Source organism: Bubalus bubalis, chromosome 6, assembly GCF_019923935.1.
Source record: "Bubalus bubalis isolate 160015118507 breed Murrah chromosome 6, NDDB_SH_1, whole genome shotgun sequence".
NCBI lineage: Eukaryota > Metazoa > Chordata > Mammalia > Artiodactyla > Bovidae > Bubalus > Bubalus bubalis.
Genome location: NC_059162.1, coordinates 119,601,735 through 119,617,884, shown reverse-complemented (window position 1 = coordinate 119,617,884; position 16,150 = coordinate 119,601,735). Strand labels below are relative to the sequence as shown.

Below are 16,150 nucleotides of genomic sequence, written 5' to 3'. Positions count from 1 at the left end.
GGAAGTCACAGCAGAGAACCCCCAGCGACCAGAGCATGATGCCCACCAGAGGAGTCAGGGGTCGGCGGGTGTTGGCGGGCTGGAAGCCAGGAGATGGAGCCAGGACCTCGCTAAGGTGCTGAGAGAAGCCTCTGCCAGCAAGTGGGAGAGGCGGTCAAGGCCAAGGGGGAGTAGACAGCCTTGATCGGTGGCGCCAGACTGGACCCAAGGTCCGCCTCCAGGGCGCCTGTCCTGCCATCCAGCTGAGGCTGGTGAGGGGTCCGCCCTGTCTCACCGGCTCCGTGACAGCCCAGCGCCCTGTGAGGACTGATGTGATGGGAAAGGCTGTGCCTTCTCCCCACACCCTCCTGTCCCGGGACAGCTGTCTTGCAGGAAGAGCCATGCCCACAGAGCGGGGGCAGCCCCTGCTCCGCTGGGTCCGTGTGGGAAGAGCTGGGATGTCTCCTCTGCAGTGGGCTTGTCCGAGGGACCCCCGCGCAGGGTCAGCCTGGACCCGGGGACCACCTCGGCCTCTGCCCCATGGCCAGGAAGAAATCCTGCCCTGGAGGCCGCTGGCAGGCACTGGGGGGCATCCAGGGCAGATCAGGGAAGGTGCGGCCAGGCACAGGCACGGCTGACAGTCCCAAGTCCTGCCCTACTTCACGCTGCGTGTCCTGCACCTGGCAACCAGCCCGCGGTCCACATGGCACTGCTGCTGCAGTGAGGCTGAAGCCACAGCCCCGAGCCCTGACCCCAACCAGGGCTGAGGGTTTCGTAAGAGGCTGTGGGGTCCCTGCTGGCCTGGGAGTCTGGCCCACGAAGACTCCTCCCTCCGGCACGGGGCAGCCACACGGGGGCCAGGGCTCAGCCCTCACCCGACTTCCCAGTCCAGCCCCGGGCTCCTTCTCTCAAAGGGGGGGGCTTCCCACCTGGTGTCCCCCACTCTGCAGATGGCTGTGGCCAGGCCGGGCAGGGTCGTGGTGTGGCAGGGGCTGCCACCAGCTCACCCCCTCCCGGTCCTCGCTGTCCACCCCCACGTCAGCCGCGGGCACCGAGCTGGGCATCGCCCTGCCCATGGGCGGGAGCTGGGGAGCACCTCTCTGTGGGTCCGGCGCTGTGCTTCCCGCAGGTCCAGCTCGGCCCGCAGACGGGGCATGCTGCCCGTTGTCCTGGCCAGCTCCTCGGCCAGCCTGTTGTGGGCCTTCCTCAGCTGCTCCAGCTGCTCCCGCAGGAGGGCATTCACCTGGGAGAGGCTGGTGCTCCTGGATGGGCAGGGATGCGGCAGCGTGATTGTAGGCGGGTGGCCTCCCCTTACAGACGTGCTCAGACCCCAGGCCCCAGACCTCCTGGGCTCAGACGACCCCAGCTTGATTGTGCAGCCCCTCCGCTCTTAAGTGGTGCTGACTGTCTGCAGTGGCTCCCCCGCGGACAGAAAACGGAGGCCTGCCTCAGGTCCCCCTCTGGCACCCCGCCCCGCCCCCGATATATCTGCTGTCCTTTCCTCCCTCCCTGAGCTCCCTGGCTCTGCCCTCACGACTATGGCTGCCGTTCACTCCAGGGTGTGGAGGTGAACCCCCAGACCAGCAAGAGGGTCAGGGCTTGGGAGCCCCAGCTGAGGGAAGCAGGGCTGGGAGGTGGGCGCATTCCTGTCGCGGGGTGGTCTGGGGAGAGGGGTCAGGTGTGCCCGGGGAGGGGGCAGCCCCTCCGTGACTGTGGGCCTCTCCCCGGAGGCAGGCCTGTGTGTGGCTGCAGTCAGGGACCCCCAACCCTGCAGAGCCCCCACTTCCTGGCCAGGCCGCGAGCCCATGGGGATTCCTCTGCTCTTCTCCGCTCTGGGGGCTTCAGCCTCTTGGAGGTTTATTTTCTGCAGCCCCTGCCCCTACCCCCCGCTTCTCCAAAACTGGTTTTCAAGATGCTTTTCAGCACTGATCCTTTGCCAGTGTCCCTGAGGAGGAACCAAATCTGGGAAGCATGCCGCAGACAGCTTAACCTTCCTGGGTCTGGCGACGGAGCCGCCTTGGGGGCTCCGCCCCGCCTGCTCCCCTCGGCAGGGACTCTGGTGAGATGCTCTTCCCTCCAGGGGCGTGTCCTGGGGCTTGGGGCTCCCTCTGGGGGGCTGGGGGTGACATACAATTACCCACAGTGCTCAGATGAGCCTGGTCGTGACCACAGAGCGGCTTGAAGCCAAAGGGGCCTGGGGGTCAGGGCTGGAGCAGGAAGAAGAGTGGGACTAGGGGGAACCGGGAGACACCCCAGGACTGGCCAGGCCAACCAAGGCTCACAGGCAGCTCTGGTGCCCTGCCTGTAGCACGGGCCAGAACACCTGCCCCAGCTGGTGTGGGGGTCTGGGGAGGGGCACGCCAGGGAGCAGACTGAGGCCCAGGTGTGTGGCCCCCGCCCCGCCCTGCTCTGCACCCCCGGCTCTGACTCGGAGTCTCTCTGGAGGAGTCGCCAACAGCCTGGGGCACCTGCCCTGCCGGCAGGCTCCCTGCAGGCCTGACGGCCACGCCCGCCTGGCCTCACCTCTGCTCGGCCGCCTCCAGACGGCCCAGGGCCTCCTCCAGGTCCATGCTGCGCTCCAGCTCCGACCTCCGCAGCTGGGCCGTGGTGGCCTCCAGCCGGGCCTGCAGCTGAGAGGGCATTGACCCACCTGGCCGGCTGCTTCCAAGCCCTGCGGGCCGGGTGGCTTGGGCACAGGGCCCTCCCAGGGATGGTGGGAGGCTCTGGGGGTCTCCAGCTGGGTGGGGGTCAGGCTGGGGTCAGGGGTGCGGTCGAGCGGGGTGTGGTCAGAGGGGTCAGGCTGGTGGCCGGCCTCATGGCCGCCCTGCGCCTCGTGCCCCGGCCGGCTGAAGAGGCCCCGCGTCAGGCCAGGTGAGGGGGCATGGAGCCGGTCTGCGGTCACCCGCACTGCAGTGAGTACGCGTGGGGTCCCACCCCACCCCTTCTGCCTGTGCTTGACCCTCTGTCCACCCCAGCCCCTCATCCAGCAGGGGGACGAAGCCACCCCACCATAGGTGGGCCTGCAGCCACCAGGTGGGTCTGGTGGCAGGGAAGCCCCTGGAACTGGCCCAGACCACCGGTGAGTCTTCAGGGCTGAGCTGACGGAAACCTCGCTCTGAGGGAAAGGGGCTGCTGGGGGCCGGGGGCACCAACCAGATCTGCACCCAGAGCACATTCTGGGGGTCCGAGGAGGGGCTGCAGCAGGCCCAAGGGGCCGGCTGGCGGGGGCTGAGACAGGAAGACAAGAAGCACGGAGGGCCCCCCTGTGGCGGGGCTTGGGGCCCAGGACGCGGGGAGGGTGGGGCTCCCCTGAGGCCCGCGGAGGGGCTGGGGGACCCGTGGAGGAAGGAGACAGAGGCCCACGGAGCAGTCACGCCCACCCCAACGCCGCCCACCCGTATCCTCTGGGGCACTCAGGGAGACCAGGCTCATCCGTGGTCCGCACGAGGGGTGCCGGATGTGTGCAGGGGGGCGGGTGCGGCCTGGAGCTGGGATCTCACTGACTCACTCCATTGCCTAATTTGGCTGCAGGGCTTCTGTGGCTTATATTCCCACTGGCCTCTTGTTCCCAACATCTCCCCACCCTGTGCTAGGAAGACGCCCCCACCCCCAGCTCCACATGGGCCGGGGAGGGGGAGGGCAGCAAGCTCACCCAGTGTTCCCGTCCCGCTGGTCCTGCCCGAGGAGCTCCCTGGGGGGGGGGGGGGGAGGTGAGGACGGGGGTGGGGGACCCCTTCTTGGGGCTGGGGGTGAGGATGGGGGTGCGGGGCCCCTTGCGGGGTGGGGGTGAGGACAGGGGTGGAGGAGCCTCTTGTGGGGCTGGGGGTGAGGACGGGGGTTGGGGGCCCCCTTTGTGGGGTGGGGTGAGGACGGGGTGGGGGTGCTCTTGTGAGGCTGGGGAGTGAGGATGGGGGTTGGGGGCCTCTTGTGAGGCTGGGGGGTGAGGACAGGGGTTGGGGCTCCCTTAGTGGGGTGGGGGTGAGGATGGGGGTGGGGGGCCTCTTGTGGAGCTGGGGGTGAGGACGGGGGTCTGGGGGCCCCTTCGTGGGGCTGGGGGTGAGGATGGGGGTGGGGGGCCTCTTGTGGAGCTGGGGACAAGGACGGGTGTTGGGGGCTCCCTTCATGGGGTGGGGGTGAGGATGGGGGTCCGGGAGGCCTTCCTGGGGTTGGGGGTGAGGACGGGGGTGGGGGGCCTTCATGGGGCTGGGGGTGAGGACGGGGGTGGGGGGCCTTCGTGGGGTTGGGGGTGAGGACAGGGGTGGGGGGCCTTCGTGGGGCTAGGGTTGAAGATGTGGTGGGGGGCCTTCATGGGGCAGGGGGTGAGGACCGGGGTCCGGGGGGCCCCTTCGTGGGGCTGGGCACACCACCAACCCCAGGAAGCCCTCAGGACCCTCGAGGAGACGTGGGCAGCTGGGGTCATCACGCTTTCAGCCCCGGTCACTGGTCACACCAGAGAAAGGGCCGAACCGGGTCACCTCTCAGCCCACAGCACGGCCCTGCACGGCTGGGACCTGCGGTGAGCCTATTTCTTCATCTGGGGTCGTCTGTCCCGTTGCATAGAGCAGGGGGCCGTGCAGACACAGGGGCTGTGAACACCCCTGCTGTGGGCCTGCCCTGTCCTGCTCTGAGGCCATGACTTGGGGTGGTGGACACGAGACAGAGGCCCTGCCCGGTGACCTCCATCACCGATCTGCCTCAGTTTCCCCACCTGCACACCCGGAGGCCCTCCCGGCCGCACAGCTCGGGGCCGAACGGCCTGTTGCTGCAGCCGGTCACCCTGGCAGGCCCTGTTGCTGCCGGGGGCACTGAGGGTGTGTCCAGGGCCTGTCTGTCCACCTCGGCTGTCAGGGGAGAGGCCGGGGTGCAGTCAGCTCCTTCCGGCCTGCCCGCCTCCCCTTGGCAGGCGTGGCCACGTGCTCGGGCTGGGCAGGGCGCTGGCCCCACGGGTCGGGACTGTCCCGGCCACCCCCCAGGTCTCTGGGCAGGCGGGCACAAGTCATTGCCTAAGCTGGGTCAGGGCCCCTGGGCACCATCCTGCCTCACCTGCCCACTCTAGCCTGAGTTTCTCTCTCTGCGGCACAGGGTTCGGCCGTGGCCGGCCACCGTCGTCCCCCTGCTGGCAGGCCCGTGGGTCACCCCAGGGCAGGCTGCCAGGCGCCCTGAGCACTCACCCGCTCGTTGACCGCGTGGTACCTGCCGGCCAGCTCGTCCCGCTCGGCGCCCGCCTGGGCCGGCAGGTCCTCCAGCCGGGACAGCTCATCCTGCAGGAGCGTGTGTTCCTCCGGCCCGGGGCCCGGGGCAGCCGGGGGCTCCCGCAGCCCTGCAGTGCAGCAGCAGGGTCAGCCTGTGGCCGGGCCAGCCCCCAGTCAGGCAGCCTGTCCACCTGGCCCAGGGGCCCCCGGTGCGGGGGAGCAGTGCCTCCTCTCCTCTGGGTGGGCACGTCTCTCCCCAGTGTAGCCCAAACCAGCACAGCAGAGGGCCTGTGGGGGCGGCCTGGACGCTGGGCACCCCTACCCCCACCGGGCTTGAGAACCGCTGACTCAGGGCTGCAGGGTCCCGTCCCCCCGAGTAGGAGGTGCTGCTCTAAGCACGCGGGGGCTCTCTTGCTCCTTAACACACCCAGCGAGGCCCCTGGCTCCTCTCGGAGGCTGGAGAGGCCCTCGCTACCGAAAGGGGTCTCTGAGACCCATGCATGAGGGGTCAGGAGCATGGCCTGGGGCCAGGCTGGTGGCCACAGTGACCGACAGCGAGAGGGCCAGCAGTGGGGCCGGTGGGCGGGGCTGGAGCTCGGGCGGACCGCCGCTCTGCACCTGCGCCTTCCGAGCTCCAGCCTTTAGGATTCACACTCATCCAGTGAGAAACGAGACTGGCAGTCTCAAGAGTTGCAAACAGAAATGCACGCTGGGTGGGGATGGTCTCTGTGGCTCAGGGGTGAGCACGCTGTGCAGATCAGATTCTAGCTCCGTGGGTGACTCCGTGGGATGGTGTGGGTCTCACCCTAGCACAGGACGGTGACAGGCCCGGAGGGGCCAGCCAGGCCAGGGCACGGGGCGGGGAGGGCTCCCCGGGGCTGGACTCCCACCGACCGCCCTGCCACTTCCCTGGGGCGCCCCTCACCTTGGGGAGGCCCCTCGGCCAGGCTGCCAGCCACAATGTCACGAATGCGGGCAGGCACGGGGGTGGGGGAGGCCCGCCAGCGCCCTCCGCGCACGGTCAGTGCCCGATCTTCTCTGCTGGCCGTGGGGCTCAGGACGGTGTCCTCCAGCCTCTGAAAGACACGCGCCAAGAGACCCCTGGGGCCAGCAGGTCCTGGCACTGCTGCCTATCCCCCATGAATCCACTGGAGTTGGGGCAGGGGTACCACCCCGCCCTGGGGAGGACCAGGCGAGGCTGAGGTCCCCCGAGGCCACCTGTGAAGGGGGCAGGCATCCTGCCCATCCCGGGGGTGCTCAGGTGAGGAAGGGAGAGCAGTCAGGGAGCTCCTAGCCCAGGCTATGCGCGCCTCTGCGGAGCTGCCTTGACCTCCACCCTGGGTCTCTCCGGGGACGCTGGAAGGCAGAGCCCTCGCCTTTGGCGCCCCTGGAGCAGGCGGTCCCCCGGTTTTCACAGTGGGGTTTGGCAGGGAGGGGCCTGAACCCCACCCAGTGGGCCCAGAGCCCCATGGACAGAGGGGCTGGCAACCAGTAGCAGGACCGGGTTGCACCCACATGGCTTCCTGGAGGACAAGGCCGGCCACCCTGTCCACGGGGAGGGGCCGTGGGGGCCCGGGGACAGGGTGGGGCAGGGCCGAGGTGGGGCAGCGAGCGCATAGAGGGCACGGCCTCCGGCCTGGCCCTCCAGAGCAGGTGAGTGGCTGCAGAAGCGCTCCGAACAGGCCTGGGAGCGGTAGCAGACCTGGGGTCCTGGGTCCCCAGAGGTTGGCCCCCGGCTCCCGGGCTCCGGCTGGCACTTGGCCTCGGCCCTGCGGGTTCCTGGCTGCAGGAAGGTGGCCCGCCGGGGGGCCTGGGTGCTCTCCAGGGCTGAAGGCAGGGCAGGGCCTTTGTGCTGGGGCTGATCCCAGCCCCGACTACGGGGAGGATGTGTGAACGCCGGGGCCGAGGCAGCCAATTCTGAAGCGGCATGAGCACTCCGGACATGAGCGTGTGAGGAGAGGGATTGCCCGGGGTCGGGACGTGCCCAGCTGCCCACCGGACGTGACGTTTGCCGTGAGGTTCAGGCCATGAGTTCAGGCTGAGGTGGGAACTGGAGGTGGATGTCCTCCCCGGGGGCTCTAGAGCCTCAGACCAGGGTCCCCTCACCACCCCTCAGGGCCCAGCGCCCTGTCCTCCAGCAAATGGAGACCCTTCCCTGAACTCTGCCAAGGCTCCGCCCCGTTCAGAGCGTGGTGTGTGACCGCTGCACAGCCTCTACCTGCCTGTCCTCACCTCCTCTGCCCTCCCTGAACACCCTCGTGAGGCCGAGACCCCTCACCTGTCTCTGATCTTGGGCCAGGCTGAGGGGACGGAGGGCTTCCTGAGCTCAGCCCTGCCCTCTCGCCATGCCTGGTACAAGCTCAGCCTGATCTGTGCTCCTAGGACCCAAACCTGGCCTCTTCTGCTCAAATCTGCCTGGACAGAAATCCTTCACTTCCACGTCAGTTCTAGCGGGGCCAGGAGTCAGGGTCCAAGCTCATGGATGACGCCGGAGAGATCCTGCCCTGCCCGAAGCAGCTCAGTGAGCTGCAGACACTGCCTGCTGCCCGGCCGCGGAGTGAGACCCCAGGAGTGAGGACCCGGGAGTGAGGACCCTGGAGTGAGGACCCTGCAATGAGGACCCCGGAGTGAGTCCTGGAGTGAGACCCTGGAGTGAGGGCCCTGGAGTGAGACCCCGGAGTGAGGGCCCCGGAGTGAGACCCCGGAGTGAGGGCCCCAGAGTGAGACCCCGGAGTGAGGGCCCCGGAGTGAGGGCCCTGGACTGAGGGCCCTGGAGTGAGACTCCGGAGTGAAGGCCCCGGAGTGAGACCCTGGAGTGACACCCCGGAGTGAGGACCCTGGAGTGAGGCGCCTGGAGTGAGGACCCTGGAGTGAGGCGCCTGGAGTGAGGACCCTGGAGTGAGGAGCCTGCAGTGAGGACCCTGGAGTGAAGAGCCTGCGGTGAGGACCCTGGAGTGAGACCCTGGAGTTAGGAGCCCGGAGTAAGGACCCAGGGGTGAGGAGGCAGCTCCCCTCCCCCTGCTGTGGGCATCTGCCTCCCCTGGGCGGCACCTTCACTGCACCCCCCTGCAGACCCCTCAGCATGACCGGTGTGTGGTAAGCACCCTCCCTGGGCTGAGAGAGGGGAGGAGATGCGGCCGCCCCTTCTGGGCCCAGCCGGGGAGGGGGCGCCAAGACCACCAAGGCCTGCCCGGTCCTCCAGGAAGGCGAGGCCGCAGGCAGGCGCTGAGCCGCGGTCCTCCCTGAGGGGTCACGTCCAGGAAGCCTCCTCCTAGGCCAGGAAGGCCCCGGCCCGAGGCCCCCCTCCCCGCGCCCTCCCTGCGCTAACGGGAAAGAGCCGCGGCACAGGCTTGACTCATTCCTAACAGTTACAGAGGGTCACTTATTAGCCGGGGCGTCCCCGGAGGAGCTGGGGGCGTAATGGGTTCCAGCTGCGGCCGGGTGCCTGCGATGGGCCGTGGCCCAGCTGGAGCCGCTGCGGGGGTGCGCGGAGGCCCTCGGGCCGCCCCCCTCCACCTGGCCCTCCCCTCCCCCACCCCCAGAGCCCCTCCCCCCTCCCCGCCCCTCCCCCCAACCCCTGCAGAAACCACGGGGGCGGCGAGGAGGGGCCCCAAGTGGGAGGGACGTCCAGCCAGGGCGTGCCCCTGGGCCTGCAGTTGGCTTGGACCCCTCGGTCAGCCACCTCCTTGCCCTCGGGAGACCCCGAGACTCCATCTACAGTTCTGTGGGCCGGGGGCCACCTCCGGGTTTTGGTCTTTCCCCGGGGTAGGCTGTCCTGTGACCTGGAGTGCACTGGGAAAGTTCCAGAAGGCCCCTGGCAGCAATCTCAGTGGTCAGAGAGGACAGCAGGGCTGGGCCTCAGCCTCCCAGAAGACCCCAGACCTGCCGTGGAGCTTGCCTGTGTGCCCAGGGCCTTCTCCCCGTCAGCTCAGCCTGCCTCTGAGGACCCCGGGAGGACACAGCCCCCGTGGGACGGCCACCTCTTGATGCTTCACTGCCGCCCTCCGCGTGCGGCTGTATGGACGGGGAGGGCCTCCAGCCCGAGCACCGTGGGCTTCCCGTCCGCCCACCCGAGGTCACGGGGGGCTCCCCTCTAGAGATGGGCAGGGTCCCTGCTGTGCCGCGGCCAGCTCGCTGCCCAGCCCAGGCCCGTCACCTGCAGTCATGAGCCTTGTGCTCTCAGCTTTGAAAATTGGGGGGAGGGGGGTCCCAGGGACCCGGGGGCTGTGGCTCCGTGGAGGGTGGGGGTTGCTTCCCTGGGACCCCATTTTCACAGACTTGAGGGGGCTCGGAGGCAGATGCCGCTGAAGAACAGAGAGGGAGGTCAGGCAGAGTGGGCTCACTGTCCCCCTTGCTGGTGCCCAGCCTCGGGCCCCGAGGGGCCCCTCTGAATCGGGGGTCTACACAGGCACACAGGTCCACAGAGATGGGGGGACTTGCAAAAGGAGCCGCGCGGCTTCCGGGGGCGGTGAGGCTGCCGCACACCCAGAGCTGGGCTAGGGAGACCCCTGGGTGGGCCAAGGTGGGTCCAGAGGGGCCCAGTGGTGAGGCAGGGAGGGCGGCCAGAAGCCCCGTCCGGTCACCCTGCCAGAGTGGGAGAGCGGCGGGGACCTCGGCTCAGCCCGGACAGAGGCAGTCTCGGGGGCAGGAGCCCGGTGAGTGAGGGTGTCCGACGGTGGCGGCCGGCCTGCCGGCGGGGTTAGCGGCGCGGAGCTGCAACAGTGCCACCGTGTGGCCGCAAGGGGCGCTGCAGAAGCTGTGGCTGCCCCCGCTCTGGAAGGAGGCTGGGACCCCCACCTCCAGGGCAGCGGGAACGGAGGGGCTCCCTTGTCTGTGGACAAAACAGTGAAGCGAGAGGCGCGCGCTCCTCCAGGGTTCTCAGCACATTTATGTGTGTTGTCTGCACCTGAGAAGGCAGCTCGGTCGCGCATCTACAACAGCAATGGCAGTGTCAGGACCTGCCCTGGACACGACCCCCCCCCCCCCCCCCCGCAGCGGCCAGGAGGCGGGGCCCCGCGGGCGTGCTGGAACCCCCCCCCCCCACCCCGCAGCGGCCAGGAGGCAGGGCCCCGCGGGCCTGCTGGCCTGGGTCTCCCCACCTTGGCGGCAGGCGAACAGGGACAGCCTGGGGCCACCCCAGCCCGCTCTCCTTCTCCGCCCCTGCCCCTCCCTTCTCTTCTGCCCCGGGCACTCCCACGGGGCCCCCTGCACCCCAGGGATGGGCACAGCCTGAAGAACACACCCGAGGATGGGGCGTCCAGTCAAATCCAGCCCTGGACGTCGGCTTGCCCTCCTTATGTGGCTTGGCTTGCGGCACAGAGGGCCCTGGGCCCGGGTGGCCACCTGCCAGGCTCCAGTTCCTTGGGAGAAAGAGCCTCTCTGTGTCCAGGACAACACCTGGCCCCACCATGCTGCGTCTCAGGACCGCCCGGTCCTGGTCTCTGGGGCCCTGGGCACCACCCCAGGAGCTGAGTCAGCAGTGTGGTTCTCAAGTAGGAACAATGGGGCAGTCTTTGCCAGGCCTGAAACCAGGCATTGAGAAGGTGGGGGACAGCATTTCATTCACCTCTGCACCCACACCCCCAGCCCCCAGCCCCATCAGCGCTTGGCACGCAAGCAGGCGCGTCGGACACGGGTCAGCACCAGGATGACTGAAAACCAAGTGTGCAGTCTGAATCGCTGACTGAAGGGACTCGGGTCAAGGGCGCTGGGGAGGGCAGCGTCCGGCCGGTCTTGGTTGCTCCCGTGCCCCCAGTGCCCACACAGTCTTCCTGGAGCAGGTGGCATTTGAGTTGGACCTTGAAGGGTAAGAGTCCACCAGCCAGATGGGACACCGATCAGGTGTCCGGGAAGAAGCAGAGGCAGCGACGTGGGCACCCAGTCTGTGTCTGTGTGCGGCGGGGGGCGGAGGACAAGGGGATACAGGAGAGGTGGCTGGTGGCTCGAACTTCCGCTGAGGACGGTGGGGCCCCATCCTCATTTCTGAGCCAGGAAGGGGGACATGGCCCGTCTGATGAGTGCAGCGACCCTGGCTGCCGTCCACACAAGGCTTGGCCACACCCTGGCACTCTCAAACCCTCCTGGCTTTTGTCCCACACAGAGCTTGGCCTCACCCTGGCACTCTCAGATCCTTCCGGCTCTTGTCCCATGCATGGGCCCTCCCTCACCCAGACTTTGGGAAGCCCCCAGACCACCCGTCTCCCCCTCGTGCAGATGGGGACCCTGTGGCAGAGACAGAGGCAGAACACAGACCCCATCGCTGCCCCCCCGACCCCCTACTGGCACCACCTCCTTTCCCCTGGCGCCTTTCCCTTCCTCCCCTCCCCCTCAGCACCCCCCCAACTTTGGAATCTTAAACCAAAAATGAAACGGAGGACGCAGGAGGGCGCCGGGAGCCAGCACTCGCTTTGCAGCGTCTAGAACAGCCATCAGACTGTGACGCGCCTACTGAGGCCAGAAGACCCTTGGGGGCGGTGGACCAGATGGACTGGCACTTGGGAGGTGGGCGGTGGGGCCACCCGCACGGGCGTGGGTCCTCTGCGTTTGCAAGGTCAGCGACAGAGCACTTTGAAGATGCCTTGGGCTGGAACGACCCTCTGAACAGAGTTGGGTTCTCAGCTACCATCATTTTAAAAACAGTAAGCAGACCAACGGGTCAAACACCCAGGAGAAATTGTAGTAGTAAATCGTGCCGGGCCTCTCCGTTGAGAACGACACTGAGTAAAATTGGCAGAAACATAAATGGAAGAACGGGTTCTGTCTGTGAATTGGAAGACTCGAGCCCCCTCAAATTGATCTATAGGTTCAATGAAATCCGAGTCCAAACTCCAGCAATGTTTTTAGCTTGTAGAAATTAACAAACTGATTCGAAAATGCATATGGAAAAGTGTGAAAGTGTTAGTCACTGAGTTGTGTCCGACTCTTCACAATCACGTGGACTGTAGCCCTCCAGGTTCCTCTGCCCTTGGGATTTCTCAGGCCAGAATACAGGAGTGAGTAGCCGGTATTGGAGAAATTAACAGATTGATTTGAAAATTCCTATGGGAGAGGCAAAATTATGGAGGGAATCAGGGAGAAGAACAAAGCTTATGCTCCCAAGCGTGAAGACATGTCACGGATCCACAGTGACGAGGGTAGGGTGGCGTTGGTGTAAGGACCACCTGACCGTGGAAGAGTGTATATGCACGTGCACAGACGTGGGCACACGCCGAGTGGTGACAGATGACACGCAGGGCCTTGGAAGATGATGTGATTTTCAAAGTGGAGCCAGGTTGCCTGGCTATTCGCATAGAAGGGAATGCATGGTGGGCCCCACCTCACGCCACGCAGAGATGGGTTCCAGACAGATTGCATGTCTAACTGTGAATGTAACACAATAAAACCTTTAAGAGAAAGCGTGGAAGAACGTCTTTGTGACCTTGGAGTAGGCCCAGTGTGTTTCTTCAATAGGTCACGAGCAGCACTAACCTAAGGGGGAAAACGGCAGGTGGTGCCTGTTGGCGCTAAGAACTGCTGCTCAGAAGCACAGTCGGGAGGGCCAAAGGCGCCCAGGAGACATTTGCAGCGCACGCATTCAACAAAGGGCCGCCTCCAGATTACGCAGCCAAAGCCAGATCAATGATAAGCAGCGAAGGCGCACCAGGGCACAACTGGGCACGATGCAGAGCAGACCCCTCGCAGAGGGTGATGCCCACGGGGCCAGGAAACCCAGGAGGTGCGCTCAGCCCCGTTGGCCGCTGGGTCAGTGGTGACCAGAGTCGCATGTGCTCTCCCTGTGCGTGCGTGTGTGCTCGGTCGTTCAGTCGTGCTTGACTCTCTGTGACCCCGTGGACTGTACCCTGCCAGGCCCCTCTGCCCTTGGGATTCTCCAGGCAAGGGTACTGGAGTGGGTGGCCATGCCCTCCTCAAGGGGATCTTCCTGGCCCAGGAATTGAACCCAGGTCTCCTGCGGCTCCTGCACTGCAGGTGGATTCTTTACCCTTGAGCCACCGGCCAAGCCCTGTGATATCCCTGTATGTTCCCCATAATGGCTGAATAGGAAAAGGACAGGAAATGCCGAGTGCTGGGGAGGATGTTAAGCTGTGCACTCAGGATGCCTGTATGTTTTTGTGTGCACGCAACACTTCAACCAAAGATAAAAAGAATATCCTGTGAGTTTTCATCTCAAAGGCCAGTTTCCAGAATATGGGCTTCTGCTCTCACTGCCACACTTTGTGGACGATGACTTTTCCAACCGGCCACCTGTCCACCATGCCCACCCACCCGCTCAACTGTCTACCACCATTTGTATGACGGTACCCACACGACTACCCCTTTATTCCTTTGTCTGCTAATCCTGAGCTCAGCAGACTCCATCTGCAGGCCAGATTCAGGCCTGCCAGTTGTTCATAAGTAAAGCTTTCTGGGAAAATCGCCCCGCCCGTTTGCACACACACTGTCCACGGCTGTCCTCATGCTGTAATGTCAGAGCTGAGCTGTTGCTACAGAAACCTCATGACGTCCAAAGCCTGTGTATATATTTACCTAGAAATGAAGTTTATTTAATTGCTGGATAGAGAGTGGAGGGGTGGGCAGGCAGGGAATTGCTTTATGAAACGCTCCTGTGGAGAGTGGACGAACAAACTTGGTGCCTCGGTGATGTGGGGTCCAGCCCCATGACCGTCACCTGCCAGCCTTGGTTCCCCCCTCCCTCAAGGAAATTCCTACCTCCCTGGTGAGGAGTTGGGGGGGCATGGGATACAGGTGATGAGAACCATATGGCCACAGGACTGGAAAGGTCAGTTTTCATTTCAATCACAAAGGCAATGCCAAAGAATGATCAAACTACCGCACAATTGCACTCATTTCACACACCAGCAAAGTAATGCTCAAAATCTGTCAAGCTAGGCTTCAACAGTATGTGAACTGAGAACCTCCAGATATTCAAGCTGGATTTAGAAAAGGCAGACGAACCAAAGATCAAATTGCCAACATCCATTGGGTCATAGAAAAAGCAAGGGAATTCCAGAAAAACATGTACTGCTTCAATGACTATGCTAAAGCCTCTGATTGTGTGAATCACAACAAACTGTGGAAAATTCTTGGAGAGATGGTAATACCAGACCCACCTGACCTGCCTCCTGAGAAACCTGTATGCAGGTCAAGAAGCAGCAGTTAGAAGTGGACATGGAACAACAGACTGGTTCTAAATTGGGAAAGGAGTACATCAGGGCTGTATATTGTCACCTTGCTTATTTAACTTCTATGCAGAGTACATCATGTGAAATGCCAGACTGGATGAAGGACAAGCTGGAATCAAGATTGCAGGGAGAAATATCAGTAACCTTAGATATGCAGATGATACCACTCTAATGGCAGAAAGTGAAGAGGAACTAAAGAGCCTCTTGATGAAGGTGAAAGAGGAGAGTGAAAAAGCTGGCTTAAAACTCAATATTCAAAAATCTAAGATCATGGCATCTGGTCCCATCACTTCATGGCAAATAGAAGGGGAAAAAGTGGGAACAGTGACAGGTTTTATATTCTTGGGCTCCAAAATCACGGCAGTGACTGAAGCCATGAAATTAAAAGATGCTTGCTCCTTGGAAGAAAAGTTATGACAAACCTAGACAGCATATTAAAAAGCAAAGACATCACTTTGCCAATAAAGATCAGTCTAGTCAAAGCTATAGTTTTTCCCGTAGTCATGTATGGATGTGAGAGTTGGACCATAAAGAAGGCTGAGTGCCAAAGAATTGATGCTTTTGAACTGTGGTGTTAGAGAAGACTCTTGAGAGCCCCTTGCACTGCAAGGAGATCCAACCAGCCCATCTTAAGGGGAATCAGTCCTGAATATTCATTGGGAGTACTGATGATGGAGCTGAAGCTCCAGCGCTGTGGCCACCTGATGCGAACAGCCAACTCATTGGAAAAGACTCTGATGCCGGGAAAGATTGGAGGTGGGAGGAGAAGGGGACGACAGAGGATGAGATGGTTGGATGGCGTCATCGACTCAGTGAACATGAATTTGAGCAAGTTCCTGGAGTTGATGAAGGACAAGGAAGCCTGGCGTGCTGCGGTCCATGGGGTCCCAAAGAGTCGGACACGACTGAGTGACTGAACAACAATAACTAACAAGGCAAACCAAACACAAAGCAACAGATGTTGCCCGATTCCACCCGTATGAGGCCCTGGAGTAGTGCCATCGTAGTGATAGAAAGCAGGATGGGCACCAGGGCTGGGGTGGGTGGGGAGTTAGTGTTAATGGGAGCAGAGTTCAGTCTGGGAAGATGAAAAGCTCCTGGAGACGCTGGTGGTGGTGCTTGCACGATGTGAATAGACTTAACGCCATTGAATTGTGCTCTTTAACGTGGTGAAAATGGTAAACTTTATGTATATATAATTTACCACCATTTTTTTTTTCTGGAGAAGGCAATGGCAACCCACTCCAGTATTCTTGCCTGGAAAATCCCACGGACAGAGGAGCCTGGTGGGCTACAGTCCATGGGGTCTCAAAGAGTTGAACATGACTGAGCATGCACACACACATATATATAATTTACTACAATTTTTTAAGTAAAAATTTTTTTAAAAAACAAGACTAAATCACTAAAGAAGAGCTAAACACATGCCTCAAAAATTGAGAACAACAATCCAAAGAACTGAAAAGCAAAGGAAGAATAAATACATAAATCGATGAAACAGAAGATAAGCACCATAAACAGCACCCACAGCCACCAGCATAGCAATGAAAACTGTCGATCGGGGGTGACTTACTCATCCGGGCCTGCCAGGGACTCGCTTGAACTTCACCCCAAAGTCCTGGGTCCCCAGGGACTCCTGGGTCTCAAACCCCCAGCACCGAGGGGCGGGAGATTGCCCTGCCTCGGACTCTCAGGATTCAGAACGACAGCGAGAGGAAGTTAGGAACAACTTTGGGCAGCAAACTTGAAAACTGACATATAATGGACAAGTTCTTAGAAAAACACCACGACTCAAAACGT

The 16,150-nt window shown here is 63.0% G+C and overlaps 1 protein-coding gene across 1 annotated transcript in view; it reads right to left on the bottom strand.

Annotated features, from left to right (window-relative positions):
• CROCC2 (ciliary rootlet coiled-coil, rootletin family member 2) overlaps positions 1-16,150 on the bottom strand; it is a 65,714-nt gene that overhangs the window by 47,057 nt on the left and 2,507 nt on the right. The window contains 4 exon segments of the mRNA XM_045166228.1: positions 1,076-1,241; positions 2,503-2,609; positions 5,151-5,299; positions 6,097-6,247. Of these exon segments, the coding sequence (XP_045022163.1) occupies positions 1,076-1,241; positions 2,503-2,609; positions 5,151-5,299; positions 6,097-6,247 (573 nt within the window).